The 20,562-nt window shown below is 41.4% G+C and overlaps 1 protein-coding gene across 1 annotated transcript in view; it reads right to left on the reverse strand.

Annotated features, from left to right (window-relative positions):
• Positions 1-20,562, reverse strand: part of asun (integrator complex subunit 13 asun) — a 409,288-nt gene that overhangs the window by 338,650 nt on the left and 50,076 nt on the right. The window contains exon 4 of the mRNA XM_090371642.1: positions 4,111-4,191. Within this exon, the coding sequence (XP_090227768.1) occupies positions 4,111-4,191 (81 nt within the window). The remainder of the gene's footprint in view (positions 1-4,110; positions 4,192-20,562) is intronic.

The raw sequence follows: 20,562 nt of genomic DNA on the forward strand, positions 1-20,562 counted from the left end.
GTGTCAGCCTTTGATCCTCCTTTGTGAATTGGGGTCACATTTGCAAATCTCCAGTCTGTGGGTACCTCCCCTGTGTCCAAGGAAGCTCTCATAATTACGGCTAAGGGTTTGCTTACTTCCTTTACTGCCTCCTTTAATATAACTGGATAGATCCCATCAACCCCAGGTGCCTTTCTTGTTTTTAACTTCAACAATGTCTCCTCCAATTTACTCTCAGTTATTACAAGATTATCTAGCTTACTGCCAGAGTTGAATACACCTCTGGCATTCCCCTCACTGAATAACTCCTCATGTGTGAATGTCGATGCAAAATATTCATTTAGTTTGTTAGCTACCTGAGCAGGATCATCAACAGTTGAACCATCGATATCAAGTGGACTAATCTGATTCATCCCCTTCCTACAAGAGTTTACAAAAGTAAAGAACTCTTTGCTGTTTTTCTTTGCATCCCTTTCCAAATATTTCTCTTAATCTGCCTTCGCCTGCCTTACCTCCTTTGTAACTTGGTTACAGATCAACTTATATCTATCATAGGCTTCTGTGTCATGTGTTAATTTATATGTAACCTATGCATTTTTCTTCTCTGCCATATGTCTCATTAGTTCATCTGACATCCATTTAGGCCTAAACCTTGAACAACATTTCTTATTTCGTACGTAAAGCCTAGTAGCTTCCAAGATAAGTTCTTTGAATGCTTTCCATTTTGGATATACTGTTAACATCATCAGTTGGTCCCACTGTATAGAATTTAAATACTGTCTCAGTCCATCGTAGTCGCCTTTACGAAAGCAATAGCCCTTCCCTTTACCCCTAATGGTAGTTACCTCTTTGAGTAAATCCCACTTCACCACACTGTGATCACTGCCACCTAGTGGTTCATTTATCTGCAGATTCTTAATGCATGAAGAATCACTACTGATAATTAAATCAAGAGTATTACTCCCTCTAGTTGCCTCCCAAACATGCTGATGTAGAAAACAATCATCCAATAAATCCACAAAAGCGTTGCTAGTGTGAGTGACCAACCCACAAATTCCAGTCAATATCTGGGAAATTAAAATCCCCATTATAAGACTCTCTGATTTACTGGCACACTCTATTTCCCTGTACAGTTTCTTATTATACTCATCAGAGTCATTAGGCCTATAGCACATTCCTACTCTCAATTTTGATCTCCCAATGCTTATGTCACACCAAACTGACTCGACACTGCACTGTCCAGCGATGTCGACTAGCCTCACTTCCTTGGATTTTATGTGTTTCTTAACTAATAGCATAACCCCTCCTCCCTTCCTATCCTGTCTATCCTTTCTGTAGACATTGTACTCCCCAAATTCCAGTTCTGCATTCCGTATATCTGTGTGATACCACGTCTCTGATATCCCAATAATATCTGCCTTTGATGCTTTGAGCAATACCTCAAATTCATCAAATTTATTTACCAAACTCCTAGCATAGCAGTGCACGAATCGCTTTCACCTCTGCCAGTGGCTACTGTTAATCTATTAGTCCTTGTATCCCCCCCCCAAGCTAGCAGTTTTCCGACCCACCTAACACTGCCTCGATAGCATAAGTAAATATTCTTGCACCCTTTCTATTTAAGTGTATCCCATCCCTGTAGAAGCAGTCTCTCCTGTTAACAAGTACAGACCAGGCTGGAAAACATTTTACCCTTGAGCCTTGCACAATCTTTCCAGGGCCCAACTGAACAACAAGGCTTTCATCATATACTCCCTCCTATCATGCCTCGGCAAAATTGCAGACACTTTCAAATTCAATCCTAATTGACGGCTTTTTTCAACAGTGACCTGTACTTGTTAAGTAATTCTGCCGGTCTCCTACTCTTAATATCATTAGTGCCAATGTGTACAACTATATCACCTTTTGTGCCCTTAAAAGATGATATCCGCTCTACAACATCATCAACCTTTGCCCCTGGTGCAGTTCCAACTATCCTTTTTACAAAGCATGTTCCCTGTTTCCCTGACAATAGAGTCACCAACAGCTATTAGTTCCTGTGGGACCAGCGCATTCTGCCTTGGGGGTTGCCGCTGTGTTGCGTGATGACCAAGTGCAAGTGCTGGCATTGATGTGGGCAGCTGAGAGCATGATGGGCCCCTCAATTTAGATCCTTCGAGGGCATCCACCCTGTCCTTCAAGCTCTCATATTGGCCCATAGCAACGCTGAGTTATCGCCTGATTTTGTTACACTCTGTGCATCGCGCACACACACACACACAAAGACATCCCCCATGGCAATATCATGTCCCGTACCACGATTGCTTCACAAACATCATGCTAGCAGTGCATTTTAAAAGGCTGTGATTCAGAGGGCAACTGCCCCCTCTGTTCTCCTCTAAGCCACAGCACTCCCATTAGCTTGAGCCTTTTGCTTTGCTGCTCTGGTCTGAGTCATGATTTCGATTTAATTTCAATTTCAGTACAAAATTATAACCCTAAACTTGTATTCCAACACAGTTATAATGCTATATATATTTTTCAGTATCAAGTATTATCTACGAGTTCCGTTTATATAACTTCTGTATCAAGTTATGTATTAATTAATTATGTTACGTTTGTAATCTAAGTCATTATATGTATTTAGTTAAAAGTAAAATTTAATTGACAACGAAGTTTAAAAAAATTAATAGATTTTACTGATTAATTGACAATATTATATTATATACTATACTAACGCTATTTAGTTCGGGATGTAACGTTGTGTCGTGTAACAATGGCGGCAAATTACGAACGGTAACTCTACGGACACTTAAGTATTAATTAACTTCCAAATCTCGCAGTCTCGATGATCCTGACTAGGTCTATAAGCTACTTATAGAAAATAATTTGATGTAACAATTGGTCAATAAAGCAACTAAATATGGCTAAAAAACGTCTCACTCAGCAGAGTTGCAACTTGTAACACGTGGATTTGATACCCTTACCAATGACTTTTATGCAATTACAATGCCGAGTAAAGAATAAATACACCAGATTAATCTGAAAATCAAAAAATAATGCTACACTACTAAATTTAAATCAAAAGTTTTAGAAAAACAATAATTTCAAATCAATAAATAAGAAAATCCACTTAGTGGCTTTGAACACGTCTGGCTCCCACTAGCCTCTCTTGCGAATAAATTGTATATTGTAGGTGGTAGATGACTTTCATCAACCAGTGAAATACCACCACTTTGCTTATTGGAGGCTGGAAGTGGTGAAACCCATGTTTAGTCTCTAGAGCAAAGTTTCCGGCATCCCCCCTCCCCCCATACTTCTCCTTCAACCCATGCACGGTACTAAGTACTATAGGTTTTGATAGCTTTCGTGTTTGGGGTTTTCAAAAAAAAAAAAAAAAAAAAAAATCTACAGTAAATATGTAGACATAGAATTTGACTTTTGTAATTCAAGTGACTTTTGGAGACAGTGGCTTTTGTAATTCAAGAACATAATTAAACATTTAACTCATTTATATTATCTGGCTGAAGAGATTCGAGTCAAGTGTGTGTGTGTGTGTGTGTGTGTGTGTGTGTGTGTGTGTGTGTGTGTGTGTGTGTGTGTGTGTGTGTGTGTAATAATAGATTTATACTTGCAGTAATCATTATGATGGTATCATGCTGGGTAATGAGAATCATCTAACATCTATTACAACCACCACCAACTTTCCTCTGCAGGAGTATGGAATCCACATCTTGTCTTCTGTCTATGTTGGTTCACATCTGAGAAATTTCTATTAGTAGCATCAACAGATCTGGTGGGGGGGGGGGGTCAAAGGACCAAAATTGTATACATGCGTAAACTGAATACAAACAGAATTTCACATTTCCAGGTGACAAGAGATTTAAAACAACTGTCATCATAAGCATAATATGATGACACAATAACAGAAAACATTTATATGCAAGCTCTTTGAGATCTAATAACAAGTAACAATAAATGTTAAAAATAAATGTTATTTTTAACATTTATATGCAAGCTCTTTGAGATCTAATAACAAGTAACAATAAATGTTAAAAATAAATGTTATTTTTAATTCACTCTGCAGTTATTTTTGACTAACTGCAATTAACAGAAATTTTTTTTTTTATTATATCAGGAGGGAATACTTACCTATCGGATCCTGATGCTAGCTTGTTATGCTGAATTAAAGCATCTTTAAAGTATTCTTCTAAAGACCGCATTTTATCATCACTGAAAAGGAATTCCATATATCTTTTAAGCAGTGATGAAAAATAAATAAATAATTAAAATAATAATAATTTTAACCTGTAAGTATCAGTGTGAGGGGTAAACATTCATCCAGGAGTTATTGTTGTTATTAAGTTTAATGACACAAGGGCTATCAAGGCCATTGTGTCAGTTCATAGTTTATTTCTTATATCCATATAACTTTTAACAATTTAATTATATACTTGCTTATAGGCCAGTACCATTTAAGTATATTAATAATTCTTCTATGTTTGCATGGTTTCCAAGAAAATGAGATAAAATCTGGAATTCGTCTAATTTGCTGAATAACCGAAAGGTACTCGAACGGATCGATAAATAAAGAGGACAGTCTACAAGAAAGTGGTGAACTGTAAGTTGTGTCTGAGAGGATGTGCACTGGGGTGGATCATCTCCCAATAATAAAAACAGGTGGGTAATACGAGTATGCCCAATTCTCGGTCTTGCCAATACAACTTCTTCTCATCTATTTTGTCTGAATCAAGACAGTCTGGTTTTTGTTTGATCTGATAAAGTTTGTTGTTGGTACTACTTTGCCAGATTCGTGACTAGTTTTTATAACATGCCTGGTGAATTACAGGCTTGTAATCTGTATATGGAACCTGAAAACGCTGTGAGAATGTGGTTAAGAGGTTTTTTTAGCAGCAAGATCAGCAGACTCATTTCCCAGAATTCCTGAATGTCCCGGTACCCAACAATATGTTACTGATTGATTGGACTCTTCGCACGAGAGTAACTGATAGTGAATAGTTTTCAATGCAGGATGACAGGCAGAGAAATTCTCCCTTAATGCAAAGCCTGCACTGAGAGAGTCAGTACAGATTAGGGCTGGTGAAATAGAGCATTCAACAATCTGTTCAAGTGCAAGCTTTATGGCATACAGCTCAGCAGTGAAGATACTGCAGGTGGCTGGTAATGAGGCTGTAACGGTAAATGACGGGAAAACTGCTGCTGCGGCACCTACAGCATTTTCAGTTTTCGATCCGTCAGTGTATATTGCACAGGAATTGCAGTTGAGGTTGGCATGGGCTGCATGCAACTGTCTGATATGGGCAAGAGCTAAAACATCCTTTCCCTATCAGAGAAAGTAGTCATCATCAGAGGTATGAAAACGTAACCAAGGTCGTATAGGAAGAGTGGTGTCCTCAGAAATGTCACTTAGATCAACATTCCAAGTATGAAGAAGTTCTTCATATTTGGTAAGTCTGGGGACACAGGTCGGTTTTCATGTGGCTTACTTTCATAAAAGGAATTCCACCAGGTATTATATAGGTACTCCCAACAAGGATGGGAAGGGAGACTTCGGATCTTAGCAGCATATTGAGAACAGCAATATTTTAAGTCGTTCTAATGTGCTTACCCTAGCAGAGTCATATACTAGAAAACCGTAATCCAAGCATGAATAGATTAGGGACTTGTACATGTGTAGTAAGGTATACCGATCAGCTCCCTATGACATGGATGAGACTGATCGAAGTACATTCATATGCTTTAGACAAGTAGTTCTTAAATGAGTGATGTGAGCTTGAAAGTTTAGTTTGTTGTCCAATATCAGTCCAAGAAAGCTAATGGTATTAACAAGTGGGATTGGAATTTTGTCTATTTCTAGTTCAGTATCAGGATGGAGAGCCCATAGCTTGCAGAAGTGAGTGGCAGTGCAATTATTTTCTGACAGTCAATAACCATTCCGCGAAGCCCAGGATTCTATTTTAGTTATGGCTAGTTAGAACTGCTGTTCGATGGTGTTCATACTTTTAGACTAACAGGAAAAGGTAAGGTTGTCTGCATACATATGTTTTTTGGGATGTCATATTGCTAACTCGAATTGTGAATAGCATTGGACTAAGTATCAAACCCTGTGGCATGCCTTCCTCTTGAATGTGAGATGTAGAGAGTACGTTTTTTATCTCTGAAAATACCTAAGTTACAAGAAATTTTGAATGATGATATATTAAGGAATCCTTATGTACTGTGATGTAACAACTAGATCGTAGGAAGAAATTTTGAATTATTTCAGTCAACTGTCCCCTTAGACCTAGATGGTAAAGATCCATTATAATACCGTGACACCAAGTAGTGTCGAATGTCTTTTCAAGATCTAAATAGATCTTGAAAAGAGGTCTAGATGTTGTCTCATGATGAAGGCATTTCGAATATGAAATTCAGCTTTGATATGCATGTCTAGCGTTGATCTGTTCTTCCAAACTCCATACCGATGGTCTGGAAGGAGATTCTGTGACTCCAGGATGTAACTGAGCCTTGTAAGAACCATCCTTTCGAAAATTTTCCCTATGCAGCTCACAAGAGATATTGGCTTATAATTTTGAATCAGGGAAGGATCTTTGCCTGGTTTTGATATGCCGATAATGAAGGAATGCCACCAGGAAGAAGGATAGGCATTTTCAGAGAAGATCCGATTGTAGAAAATCAACAAGGTACACAGGTCCTCTTCATGTAAACGCTTTAGCATAATGTAATGAACACCATCTGGCCCTGAAGCACTGTTGGGAGATCTATTTAATGATTCTTGCAGTTCTATTAATGTAAAGGTTGGTTGTATGGAAAGGAGCGGAGCATTGAGAAGTCAATTTTATACCGTTATGCACCACCTGTAATGCTCTTGAAGGAGAATGCATAAGAAGCAGAAGCAGAGATATAGTGGACATAGTGTTATTGTTATGCGGTTCCCGTGGTTTCCCACAAATCCGCATTAAGTGCTCTGTTAACATTGTAAAGCCAGTCAGTGTGAGTAGTGTGTTTTGTGTTGTTTGACTGGTCTCTTCGTTAATGGGAGGTGCAATCACCAGGAAGGAACCTCCCAGCATCCGTCCATAGAGGAGCCAGACCAGGGAGTTAAAAGACATCTGACGGGCCGTCCACACTCCTGCAGGAGCGAGAGTGGGGAGGGCCAGGGTACACAGGTCCTCTTCATGTAAACGCTTTAGCATAATGTAATGAACACCATCTGGCCCTGAAGCACTGTTGGGAGATCTATTTAATGATTCTTGCAGTTCTATTAATGTAAAGGTTGGTTGTATGGAAAGGAGCGGAGCATTGAGAAGTCAATTTTATACCGTTATGCACCACCTGTAATGCTCTAGAAGGAGAATGCATAAGAAGCAGAAGCAGAGATATAGTGGAGATATAGAAGGAGAGATATAGAGTCAGTGTGAGTAGTGTGATTTGTGTTGTTTGACTGGCAGAGAAGAGACAGGAAAGTGGAAGATAGCGGGGTATGACAGCGCGTAGGAATTCCACCAGGTGAAAGGAGCAGGAAGAGTGCTAGGTGCAGTTGTGGGAGTCCTGGAGAAGGACTGTGGGTAGGGAGAAGAGAACAGGTAAATTTTAAATTAAAGAGTCCGGGATCGTCACAATGGAGAATCACGGAGCGGCATCGACAGGGCTGGCCGCAATTTGCAGTTTCATGACTGGACGTTTCCGGTGCTGGGTATCAGTTGCTGTGTGGAGGAGGTTATCCAGGAGGAGTGTTAGGGAGTTGCACGTGATGCCAGAGACGACAAAAGACCTCATTGGCATAACTGGTCAGTGCATGAAAATCATCATTAGATTCCAATAACTTGGTTTCTGGCCGAAGTGATGTAGTGTGGAGGTTTAGGAGTAGTTGGGTTCTTAGGTCTAAGTATACATTGCATGAGTGAATCATGTGGTCCCAGTCTTCGGGTTCTCTGCAGGTACAGAGGGCATCCTCAACTAGGCCGAACTCTAGAAGGCATCTCTTGAAGGACCCATGGCCAGTTAATAGGAAGGAAACATAGACGTTAGGGAAGAACCAAGTGGAACGTTGTTTGTTGATGTAGGTTACAGCAGAAAGGAAAAGTTTAGTAGTTTCATCAGTTGTGGAGTTATTCCAGCGGGTTTGCCATAGGTTTATTAATTCTAGCCACACACGTTTATGTTCCTGTTTGATATCGGTATCGGTATGGGTTTGAATAGAGAGGAATTCTGCTTCCTTATTCTTCTTAATAGCATAAGAGAATCCGATAAAAGCAACATGGAGGTCAAAGGGGAGACAGCATGTTAGTACCTGTAGATGGCAGTTGATGTCGTTCTACATGCGAGAGTCATTTGTACTAGCATAAGTCGTTGAATTTGCTGAATTTGACGTGCAATATAGTCATTTGGCGGTACCATACCGCAGCTCCATATGTGACAATTGGTATGAATACTGCTGAATACAGAAGGCGCTGAGTTGGTCCTTTAAGACCCCAGTCCTTGCAGGTAAAGCATGCTAACATAGTGATGTAATTTTTTATCTTTTCTTTGACAGCTTGGATATGGGGATGAAAGTTCTCCGGTTGTCCAAAATTACTCCTAGGTACTTCACCGATCAGTAGTTTTTCAGTGGGCGGCTATTAAAACGTATGGTAGGAGGTCTGGAGAAGTCCAGTTTGCCTTTCAATTGGAGGGTTTTGCTGTTCTCAGTGGAGACAGTTTATTTTCCGCGGCCCATACAGACAGAGCATAGAGAACGACTGCAGCCTGGGTTTCTATGGTGGCACGGTTGGGGCCCTTGACGATGATAACCATGTTGTCAGCATAAGAAAGCTGAGTAGTGTGTGGGTGGTCCCTCAGGAGCCAGTCGTAGAGTATCATATTCCAGACAGCTGACCCCAGGACGGAGCCCTGGGGACAGCCTCGGGTTAGATGTCGAGTGATGCAGTAATATTTTGTTTTGATGACCTTGCAGTTAGAGAAGTAGTTTTGGGGCAGTGGTAGAAATTCCAGGTACAGTTGAAGTCAATGAAGATTGCCAATACATAAGTTGTATCTGACTGTTCTGTCACTTTGAGAATTTTAGATAGAGCATCAATTGTGGAGCACCTTTGTTTGAATCCAAATTGAAGCGAGGATGCCAAACCATTGGCTTCATATCTGGGTTGGAAATGGGAGAGCAGCAGTCTCTCAAAAACCTTGCCGAGAATGGGAAGCAGTGTAATCGGGTGGTATGCCTTGAAGGCACCTGTCGGATCCTTAGGTAAGAGCCTCAGGTTAGCATGCTTCCAACATGAGAGAAAGTTGCCCTCACTCAGCCAGGTGTTGAAGAGTTGAAGAAGTATCATTGGAGCTATGGCTCAGAGACGTTGAATCTTGCCTTCAATAAAATCCAGACCAGGAGCTTTACCTTTTTTGATTTTTTATTACTGCATTGACTTCTTCCTCTGTGAATGGTTCCTCCATAATGTCTGGCTGGAAGCTAACATTTTGTGCTGCAATCTTCCTGTGGATGTCAGTGTCAGAGTTGGCGTTGTCCTGATATATTAGTTCATCCAGAATCCGGTTGATTGTATCTTCCCAGTGTGTAGTGTCAGATGGGTCATTAGAGTGAACAAAGTTTATGACATCCATGGATCACAGCTTATTCCTCATGAGTTTGTGAACTAAACCCCACTGATTCCGTTTCCCCTCAGTCTCGACAAGGGAATGCCAGGAACTATGGCATTCCCTTGTCAAGACTAGGGAATGCCAAGAGCTCTGCTTGGCATGGTAAATTTTGTTAGTATATTCACAGCGGACTGCTTTGAATCGGTCTCTATACTGTTCTACGATGTGAGCAGGTTCAGTCCTTCGCTTGCATTGGTGGGGCGCGTCCATAGCTATGTGGGCAGGAGCAGCAGTGTGTAGCACATGCTTCTTGATTAGACCGGGGTTCAAGCCTTTGACCACCAAATACGGAGGATGCGGAAAGGTCAGGGAATGACCACCGCATATCCCCGGAGCAGTATGGCCTTAGTTGCTAATGCTCCTAAAAACCAAATAAGGTGAAAGGTGCAAGCAGAGGATTTGGCTATCACAGACCGTCCGAACTTCGCTGAAATTGGATCCACTTGACTTGAGTGTTACCCAAATATCAGTTCCATCAGCGTTTTAGTCTACCAGGTAGCAAGCACAGCTTGTCTGGCATATCTGAGAGAATGTCTGCGACAGCCTCATACAAGGACTTTTAGTAAGATGCCAAAAAAAACATATGATATGACTTTTCAGAAGACATATATGCAGGATATTCCACAGATCATAAAATCTAAAAAAATTAACATTTTTGCCTTGTATACTGTACGTAGATGTGATTTTCAATTTTGTGCAGTGGGAAATTCAGTGTTAATCAGACATTTGCAAAAGATAACCATAACAGCTTTCAATGCATGAAAGAAATGCAAAAATATATGTTGCATTTCGTGGTGACGGTGATGCCAAATGTTTATTTGTATCATTTGTCATAGAACATGGTGGCGCCTCCATAGCCAGGTGGGAAGGAGCAGCAGTGCGTAGCACACGCTTCTTGATTAGACCAGGGTTCGAGCCCATGCTCAACAAATACGGAGGATGCGGAAAAGTCAGGGAATGACCACCGCATATCCCCGGAGCAATATCGCCTTAGTTGCTTGCCAATGCTCCTAAAAACAAAACCAAATAGCTTATGTTGGTACTCTTTGCAAGCTGCTTCAGAGAATTGGGCAGGTTAGTGAGTTCCTGCGACCACCATGGTACAGATCTTGGTTGTTTTTTGGTTTTTTTTTTTAGGAGCATTAGCAACTAAGACCATATTGCTCCGGGATATGCGGTGGTCATTCCCTGACCTTTCCGCATCTTCCATATTTGGTGGTGACGGGCTCAAACCCCGGTCTAATCAAGAAGCATGTGATACACACTACTGCTCCTTCCCACCTGGCTACGGAGGCAGGTTCACAGATCTTGGGTTCCTAGAACACTTTCATGGAAGCCTCAGAAGCTTTGAGAAGCAGACTCTGCACAAAGTCTGTTTTCTGCACACTGTTCATTGATTGGTAGGAGCTGCTAGCTGGGCCCTGAAGAACATCTTGAATTACATTGTCAAACCGGTCCCAGTTCGCTGTTTTAGTAGAGAATCTTGCAATATCTTGAATAGACACTTGATGAGGGATGGCAGAATCGGTGACAGTTTTTTATAAGATAAGTGATGAGGCGATGGTCGCTAGTAGTGGCTGTGTCATGCACCTGCCATTGAAGGAGTCTATTGCAAAGAGAAGTAGTCAGTGTGATGACCAGGTTAGACTTGCCAGTTGTTGTCATGGCGCCTTGAGGAGTGGTGGTGGAGGGTACCACCTCTCCCCTGGGCAGCTTATTTGTAGTTATTCGGTAAATGATGCTCCATGGGCCAGAGTTGCCCACAGTGGAGACCAGATGTTCCCAGGACAGCGTTTTTTACAGTGTATGTGTTTCTAGCCTCCCTGTACTGATGCCTGAGGAACTCTACCTCATGGGGGGGGGGGCAAGTTCGTCTGGCTTTTTGGAAGGTACGCCTCTTCTCATTCATGGTTCTCCTGAGCAGGTCGAGTTCTCGTGACCACCATGGGACAGCACCGGGCATCAGAATCCTCTTCTTGATTGTTTGATTGGCTGCACTCACAATGGCATTTGTGACCGCATGTTGGTGTTGATCCAGGGTTTGGTTCTGTAGTTGGTCGGTTATTAGATTGTGTGCATTGTTGATGATGGCAACTTTGATTGCATCCCAGTTTGCTTTGTTAACTGCGTATCTGTTCTGTTTGAGGCTGTTTATTGGAGCTCAGTAGAGTGATCTTTGCATGGTAAAGGTGATGGCCCTATGGTCAGAGCTGGTCCAGTCCTCCTGCACCATCCAGTCTGTCCAGTGGCCGGCAAGGGTTCTGGTAGTCGTGCTGGCATTGAGAGTAGCCTCCCATAGGGTTCAGCTGAATTTGGGAAGATTGTTAGGACGATTAATAACAACAAAGCTGCTGTTTGCCAGGAACTCCTCCATATGCTGGCCGCTTCTAGAGCCTCTGCTAACTTTAGTATTAGCCATATAGTGCAAGGAAGCCATAAGCTTTAGCTGCACAAACCAAAACAATTCTGCCCAAACGTGATAGGAGGAATTATACACTGAAAACCTTGTGAATTAATTCAAGACTTGAGGGAATCTGCAAGACTCTTGGAGGGGGGGGGATTTTTATCAGTGTGACCCACACTTATAAGGAAACTATAAGGTCCTTGAGGTTGTCACAGATATTCTCTCAGATATGCCAGACAAGCTGTTCTTGCTACCTGGGAGTCTAAAACGCTGATGGAACTGATATTCGGGTGACACTCAAGTCAAGTGGACCCAATTTCGGTGAAGTCCGGACGGTCTATGACAGCCAAATCCTCTGCTTGCACCTTCACGATGGTGGGACTGTTAGTAATCCTGGGTATAACCTTCATGCACAAGTACACGGTGGGTGACCACCCAGGTGTGAACCAACGTAAGCAGGGGTCGAGGTGTGGCGCCCACACCACATGGAGGAACGCCGCCCCTCTATGTTACCAGGCAGTACTAGGTGGTAGATGACTCTCATCAACCGGTGAAATACCACCACTTTGCTTATTGGAGGCTTGAAGTGGTGGAACCCATGTTTAGTCTCTAGAGCTAAGTTCCGGCCAACCCTTCCCTATCTCTTCCATCATGCAGTATGATTGATGATTTTTGAGGTTATGATGAATGTCGTGGCGAGATCCAACATTCCTTACATTTCGAGGGTACAGCTCTAAAACGGTGTTCGCAGGCCGGCCGCTAGATAGTACACCGGACCAAACCTATTGGTAATTCTCTAGGAGGCTTCCGGATCAGCTAGTGTATAATCTTGCTACCTCTACTCTGCCAGATAGTGACTGGAGGGAGTCTGAGTAGTGTGTATGCGGGGAGCATTGTCGAGGCCACGTTATGTCAAGGATCTGGGTATATTCTTACCACATGTACGCCATATCCAAAAATTTCATTACTTCATACAGCATGTCCCACCCACTTTTTCTTACTATTGAATACACCATGAATTGTCAAAATAATAGAGCAAGCTTATCTGCGAAAAGATCTAAACCTCCCAAGGACTTCCTAATTCATTTCACAAATATACGTGGTCTCAATTCCAATCTCAACGATGTCCATTTCCACTTGCAGTCTTCCAAACCCCATGTACTTTTTCTGACTGAATCTCAGTTATCAGTTGATTCAACCACTGCTCATCTCAGATGTCCAAATTATTTGCTGTATGATTCCTTTCGCCTCAAAGGTGGTACTTGAGGCGAAAGGAATCATACAAGAATGTGCACATGTCCGTTCTGATATTCCCTGTCAGAGACTTGGCAATTTGGAATCTCCTCTCTTTGATCTTCTCTGGCTTAAAATCTCTCTACCTCATTGTGTCATATTCATCTGTTGTCTCTACCGTTCTCCCAACTCCACTAATCACTTGGAGCTCTTTGACTTCCTCTCTTTGCAACTTGACTTTCTCCAGTCCAACTTTCCTAACAGTGAGGTAATTTTCCTTGGTGATTTTAACGTTCACAACACCAGCTGGCTTCCGTTTTCTAGTCACACCGACCCAGCAGGTCGAGATGCTGAGGCTTTTGCAATTACTAATGACCTAGCACAGATTGTTCATTTACCTACAAGAATACCAGACAATCCTAATCATACAGCCAATACGCTTGATCTTTTTCTCACAAACAACCCTTCTAAGTACAAGGTTGAAGTGAGAGGTCCTTTAGGCACTTCAGATCACAACTTGGTGATTGTCTCTTCTCCAATGGAACCTTTATCTCATGGCTATTCCCAAACTTGTATTGTTTGGCATTACAAAGAATGCAAAATGTGATGACCTGCGAGACTTCTTTTCTTCTTTTCCTTGGTCTGATTACTGTTTCAAAACTTCTGATGTCAACGTTTGCTCAGATCGTGTCAGTGAAATTATTCTTGCAGGAATGGAATCCTTTATCCCACACTCCACTTTAAAATCTCGTCCTTTATCTAAACCTTGGTTTTCCAATAAATGTGCTAAGGCTGTCCAAGAGAAGAACGTTGCATATCGTAATTGGCTTGTTTCTAATTCTTCAGTTTCATTTTCTGCCTACACCAAAGCTCGCAACAATTGTAAAGCAGTTATTAATCAGTCCAAACTAGAGTTTGAACAGGCTAAGAGTAGAAAACTTGCTTCTTGCCCTAATGGTAGCCGAGTATTCTGGTCTCTTGCCAAAGCTATTGGCCGCAACTTTTGCCCATCTCTGCTCCCACCTCTGTCCAAACCAGGTGGTTCTGTTGTCACTTCAGCCAAGGATAAAGCTGACCTGCTAGTATCCCATTTTTCTTCCAGCTCATGTATTAATGACCTTGGTAAAACACCTCCCACCATTCCTAACACGCTCCATTCAATGCCTCCTGTGGTCTTCCGTCAAAAGGATATCAGAAGGATTTTGATGAATCTTGATGCTACGAAAGCTCCAGGTCCTGATGGTATTTCTCCACTTGTTCTCAAAACCTGTGCTCCTGAACTTACTCCTATTCTTTGCCACCTTTTTTCACTTTCTTATTCCAAAGGTGTTTTTCCTTATGCTTGGAAATTTGCTCATATCCAGCCAGTTCCTAAAAAGGGTGACAAATCCCTCCCATCCAATTACCGTCCCATTGCAATTACTTCTACTCTTTCTAAAGTAATGGAGAAATCAATTAACTGCCAACTTTTAAACTACCTAGAAACCTTCCATCTGATCAACGATCGCCAGTATGGATTCCGTCAGTGTCGATCCACTGGTGATATTCTGGCTTATGTTACCCATTTATGGACTAATTCAATGGAAAGGTTCGGTGAAACACAAGTAGTTGCTCTTGACATCTCAAAGGCTTTTGATCGTGTTTGGCATAAAGGTCTTCTAAACAAGCTTCCATCTTATGGTTTGCCAACTGTTTTTAGTAATTGGTTATCCAGTTTTCTCTCTGATCGCTCACTGAGGGTGATGGTAGATGGCTCTGTCTTCTAACTTCTCCACTAATGCCAGTGTCCCCCAAGGTTCAGTTCTTTCCCCCACTCTTTTCCTCTTGTATATCAATGACCTTCTTCCATTGACTGGAAATCCTATCCATAGTTTTGCTGATGATAGCACATTGCATTCAACTTTCCATTTTGAGAAACCTTGTCCAGCTCAATCAGCTTCAAGTTCTCGAAAATCTGCTGCCAATTCCTTAAATGCCGATCTTCAGGTAATTCTTCAGTGGGGCAAAGACAACTTAGTTGATTTGAACCCTTCTAAAACTTAATCTTGTCTTATATCTCGCAAAAAGGATTCATCTGCTCCTATGCTTATCTTTAGTGACACTCCGATTTCTAGGCAAAATGATATATCTCTTTTGGGGATTACCCCGACTTCTAATCTCCCAAATTCCAGCCCCCAAATTCCAGTCAATATCTGGGAAATTAAAATCCCCCATTGTAAGACTCTGATTTACTGGCCCACTCTATTTCCCCGTACAGTTTCTTATTATACTCATCAGAGTCATTAGGCCTATAGCACACTCCTACTCTCAATTTTGATCTCCCAATGCTTATGTTACACCAAACTGACTCGACACTGCACTGTCCAGCAATGTCGACTGGCTTCACTTCCTTGGATTTTATGTATTTCTTAACTAATAGCATAACCCCTCCTCCCTTCCTATCCTGTCTATCCTTTCTGTAGACATTGTACTCCCCAAATTCCAATTCTGCCTTCCTTATATCTGTGTGACACCACTTCTCTGAAATCCGTACAATGTCTGCCTTTGATGTTTTGAGCAATACCTCAAATTCATTAAATTTATTTACTAAACTCCTAGCATTGGTGTATACGCAAGTATACATACACCTGTTCTTTTTCTTAGCTACCCTAACACAACCCGTATGTTTATTTGTAGCCCAATGATTCCCAGCAGTCTCTGAAATATCCTGCATCTTATTTTTCAGGCTGCGGCTCATTCCAATAGAAGCAGTACAAGAATCACTTTCAACTCTGCCAGTGGCTACTGTTAATCTATTTGTCCTTGTATCCCCCCAATCTAGCAGTTTTCCGACCCACCTAACACTGCCTTGATAGCATCAGCAAACATTCTTGCACCCTTTCTATTTAAGTGTATCCCATCCCTGTAGAAGCAGTCTCTCCTGTTAACAAGTACAGAGCAGGCTGAAAAAAATCCTACGCCTTGAGCCTTGCACAATCTTTCCAGGGCCGAATTGATCGACAGGGCTCTCATCATATACTCCCTCCCATCATAAGAAATTATATATCTCTTTTGGCGGTTACCCCGACTTCTAATCTCTCTTGGCACAAGCATATTACAAATATTGCTTCCTCTGCATCTAAAAACTTGTTTTCTCTTTCGCTCTCGATGTTACTTTTCTTCCAAACAGCTGTTCATTCTGTACAAATCGCAAATCCGCCCTGCCATGGAATATTGTTCCCACATCTGGGGTGGTGCCCCCAAAACCTCTCTCAGGCTTCTTGATTCCATTCAGAAGAGGGCAGTTAGGTTAATTAATGATTCATCTCTAACAGAGTCTCTCCACTCGCTTTCTCATAGACGCACTGTTTCTGCTGCATGCCTCTTCTACAGATACTTCCATGGGCACTGTTCTTCTGAATTGGCTTCTATAATTCCCGCTCTCTCTTTCAAAACAGTCCGAACACGTGCTGCCACCAGCCAACATCCATTTACTGTCCAACTTCAAACCCACAGAACCAACTTTTCATCTTCCTCATTTATTCATTCAACTGCCGTTTTCTGGAACAACCTTCCTTCATACGTATTTCCTGAAAATACAGAAGTTCAAGTCCAATATCAACAAATATCTTCTTTCGTCTTCTCAACCTCCAACCCAAGCACGGTACTAAGTACTATAGGTTCTAATACCTCTCGTGTTTGGGGTTCTCATAAAAAAAAAAAAAAAAACTATTAGTTGGGGGGGGAAGAAGGGTAATTATAGATCCATGTTTATCTGATAATATAGATCAAAGTAATGTTTGCACCCACCTGAAGAATTTTTTTTTTATTGTTGCAACAGACAATGTTGGCAAGCGCTTCTGAGAGTAGCAAAATTTTAAATGAGTGGGAAGATAATTCTAGGAAAACATGGCTGAATAACTTCAAGTAATGTGTCAGGGTAGTAAAGTACAAAAGAATACTTAATTATGTCTACAGTAATGTCAGGAGTGCAGTCAATAAAATGGCTGAATTCGAAATAGATGACAAATTATGCTATGACATGTATAATGTATTTAGGAACTATAGGGAAGATAGGAGTGATGGGTCATTTTTCTTACAAAGGCAGCCTGAGCATACAAGAGCTTTTGCTAATTCAGAAGTGACCATATAGTCACTTATGACTTAGCAAATATAGATTCTGGGCTGCTTTTGCTAAGCAGCCCAGAATCTATAGGTGTAGGTTAGTTGAAAGCAATGGTATAATGAGAGTAGAAGTAATATACAGAGCAGAAGATTATGAATGGTACAATAATCTCTACACACAGATGGAAGGAGCAAGCAAGCATAAATATCTTATTATGGATGACTTCAATCTGTCCCTAATTGATTGGAATAAGTGAAAGAGAAACTGGCCATAGGGAACAAAGTTTTTAAATAAACTAGATGATTGTTACCAGCAAATAAACTAGACGTTTGTACCAGCAAGAGAGAGAAAATACTACGGGTGAGAATATTCTTGACCTAGCATAGTAGAGGCATATGATGTAAGAAAGCAAGCTAATACAGCATGAGCCAAAAAAAAACTTCCCACTTCACCCATCCATTCACTCCAAACATTTATCCACTTCTTCCTTGAATTTATTTAAGCTATCAACTTCCACAACGAAAGATGGAAGTTTGTTCCAGCAATCAACTACCCGCTGGCTAAAGGCAAATTTCCACACATCTATTCTACAACTGTCTTTCCTCAATTTCAGTTTATGTCTCCTCATGTTTCTAATCTGAGCAAAACGAAGAATCCATCAGCATTGAGCCTGCTCAAACCATTGAAGGCCTTACACACTTCAATCAGATCACCTCACAGGTGCCTAGTCTCCAGATGCTGCAATTTGCAGAACTTAAGCCTTTCTTCGTAAGAGCACCCCTTTGTTCCCCTCACCAGTCTTGTTGCCCTTCTCTTTACTCGTTCTAGCAACTCTACATCCTTCCTAAAATGATGCTCCCAGACCTGTACACAGTACTCAAGGCGTGGCCTGACCATTGCCTTATACAGAGGGATAATCGCCTCCTTATCCCTGCTTGCAAAATTGCTGTATATCATTGACAATACCCCATGACCTACTCTAGTATCCTGTCTGCACGACTCAGAAAACTTCACATCTGACTGCACAATTATCCCCAGGTCTCATTCATTCTCCACTACCCTGAATGTAATACCACCCAGTTGGTACATTTCTCTGGGGTTACCGCTACCCATATGCAGTACTTTGCATTTGTCGATACTAAACTTCAGTCGCCACTTCTCAGCCTTGCCAGTGTGAGAGTGACCAACCCACAAGTTCCAGTCTATATCTGCAAGGATAATATCCCCCATTGTAAGACACTATGATTTACTGGCCCACTCTGTTTCTCTGTATAATTATTCATTGTACTCATCAGAGTCATTAGGCCTATAACAAACTCCTACCCTCATTTTTGCTTTCTCAGTGCTTATGTCACACCAAACTGACTCAACATTACACTGTCCATCTATGTCAACTGGATGCGCTTCCTTAGATTTAATGTGTTTCTTAACTAACAGATTGAACTGCCCAAATTCCAATTTGCATTCCTTATATCTCAGTGACACCACGTCTCTGAGATCACAACAATATCCACCTTGGATGTCTTAACCAGCACTTCCAGTCAATCCAGTTCATCAAATTTATTTACTACACTCCTAGCATTGGTGTACATGCAAGAATGCATGCACCTGTTCTTACTCTTAGTTACTCTAACACAGCCCATGTATTTACTTGTTTCATGATTCCCAACAGTTCCTGAAATCCCCAGCAACTTGCTTTCTGGTCTGCTGCTCATTCCAATAGAAGCAGTGCAAGAATCATTTCCATCTCTGCCTGCAGCTATTATTAATCTATTAGTCTGTGAATCCCTCCCATTCCATTTTTGGACCCACCTAACATTGCCTTGATAGCATCAGCAAATATTCTTGCACCATTTCTATTTAAGTGTACCCCATCCCTGTAGAAGCAATCTTTCCTGTTAACAAGCACAGATCATGCTGAGAAAATTTTACCCCATGACCCTTGCACAATCTCTCCAGGGCCAAATCGATTGACAAGGCTCTCATCATATACTCCCTCCTACCATGTCTGGGCAGGTTTGCAGACACTTTCAAATTTAACCTAACTTGCAACTTTTTTTTAAACATAGACCTGTACTTGCTAAGTAAATCTGCAGATATCCTACACTTAATGTCATTAGTGCCAAAGTGTACAACGATATCACCTTTTGTGCCCTTAAAAGATGATATCTGCTCTACAAGGTCATCAACCTTTGCCCCTGGCAGACATACCCTAGTCTTATTCCACCTATCCTTTTTTTTAATTATATTTCCCATTTCCCTGACAATTGAGTCACCAATAATAATTAGCTCCTGTGGGACCAGTGCATTCTGCCCTGAAGGTTGCCACTGTGTTACCTGGTGCAAAAGATCGAGCTCTGGCGTTAGGTTGGGCAGCTGAGAGCTTGATGGGCCTCCATTTTAATTCCTTCGAGGGCATCCATCCGACTCTTCAAGCTCTCATAGACACCCATGAGAATGCTCCGTTAGCTCCTAATTTCTTCACATTCTCTGCACCTACCACACACACACACACACACACACAAAGACATCCTCCATGGCCAGGGCCAGATCATGTCCTTTTCGAGAAAGATCTGCAAACATGTCACATTTTGCAACTGACCTGTTGGAGAATTGCCCCCTTTGTTTTTCCCACGAACCACAACACTTTCGCTACTTTGCACACGTTGCTTTGCTGCTCTAATCTGGGGCATGATTTCCAGTTAAATACAAATTTATTAACAATAAAAATTAAAAGAATTTATAAATTTAATTGAGTAATTGCCAATATGTTACTAAGCTAACAGATTCTTACTACAGTGCTACATATTGCGCTATCTAGTTTAAGTTATCAAGTTTGAGATATACGTAATGCTATTCAGTATCGATACTACACAATGGCAGCAAGTTTCAAATGGTTGTTGTTGTTGTTGTTTTTGATTTTTAGGAGCATTAACAACTGAGGCCATATTGCTCCGGGATATGCGGTGGTCATTCCCTGACCTTTCCACATCCTCCGTATTTGGTGGTGACGGGCTCGAACCCCGGTCTAATCAAGAAGCATGTGCTACACACTGCTGCTCCTTCCCACCTGGCTACGGAGGCGCCATTCGAATGGTACAAGTTTTACTGATACTAAGTAATAACCCACAAAATCTCTATCTAATTTCAAAGTAAACTAAGTATCATAACTAGGAATATAAAGCTACTT

This window comes from Mastigoproctus giganteus, chromosome 4, assembly GCF_048544385.1.
Source record: "Mastigoproctus giganteus isolate SK-2022 chromosome 4, ASM4854438v1, whole genome shotgun sequence".
In the NCBI taxonomy this organism is placed as follows: Eukaryota; Metazoa; Arthropoda; class Arachnida; order Uropygi; family Thelyphonidae; genus Mastigoproctus; species Mastigoproctus giganteus.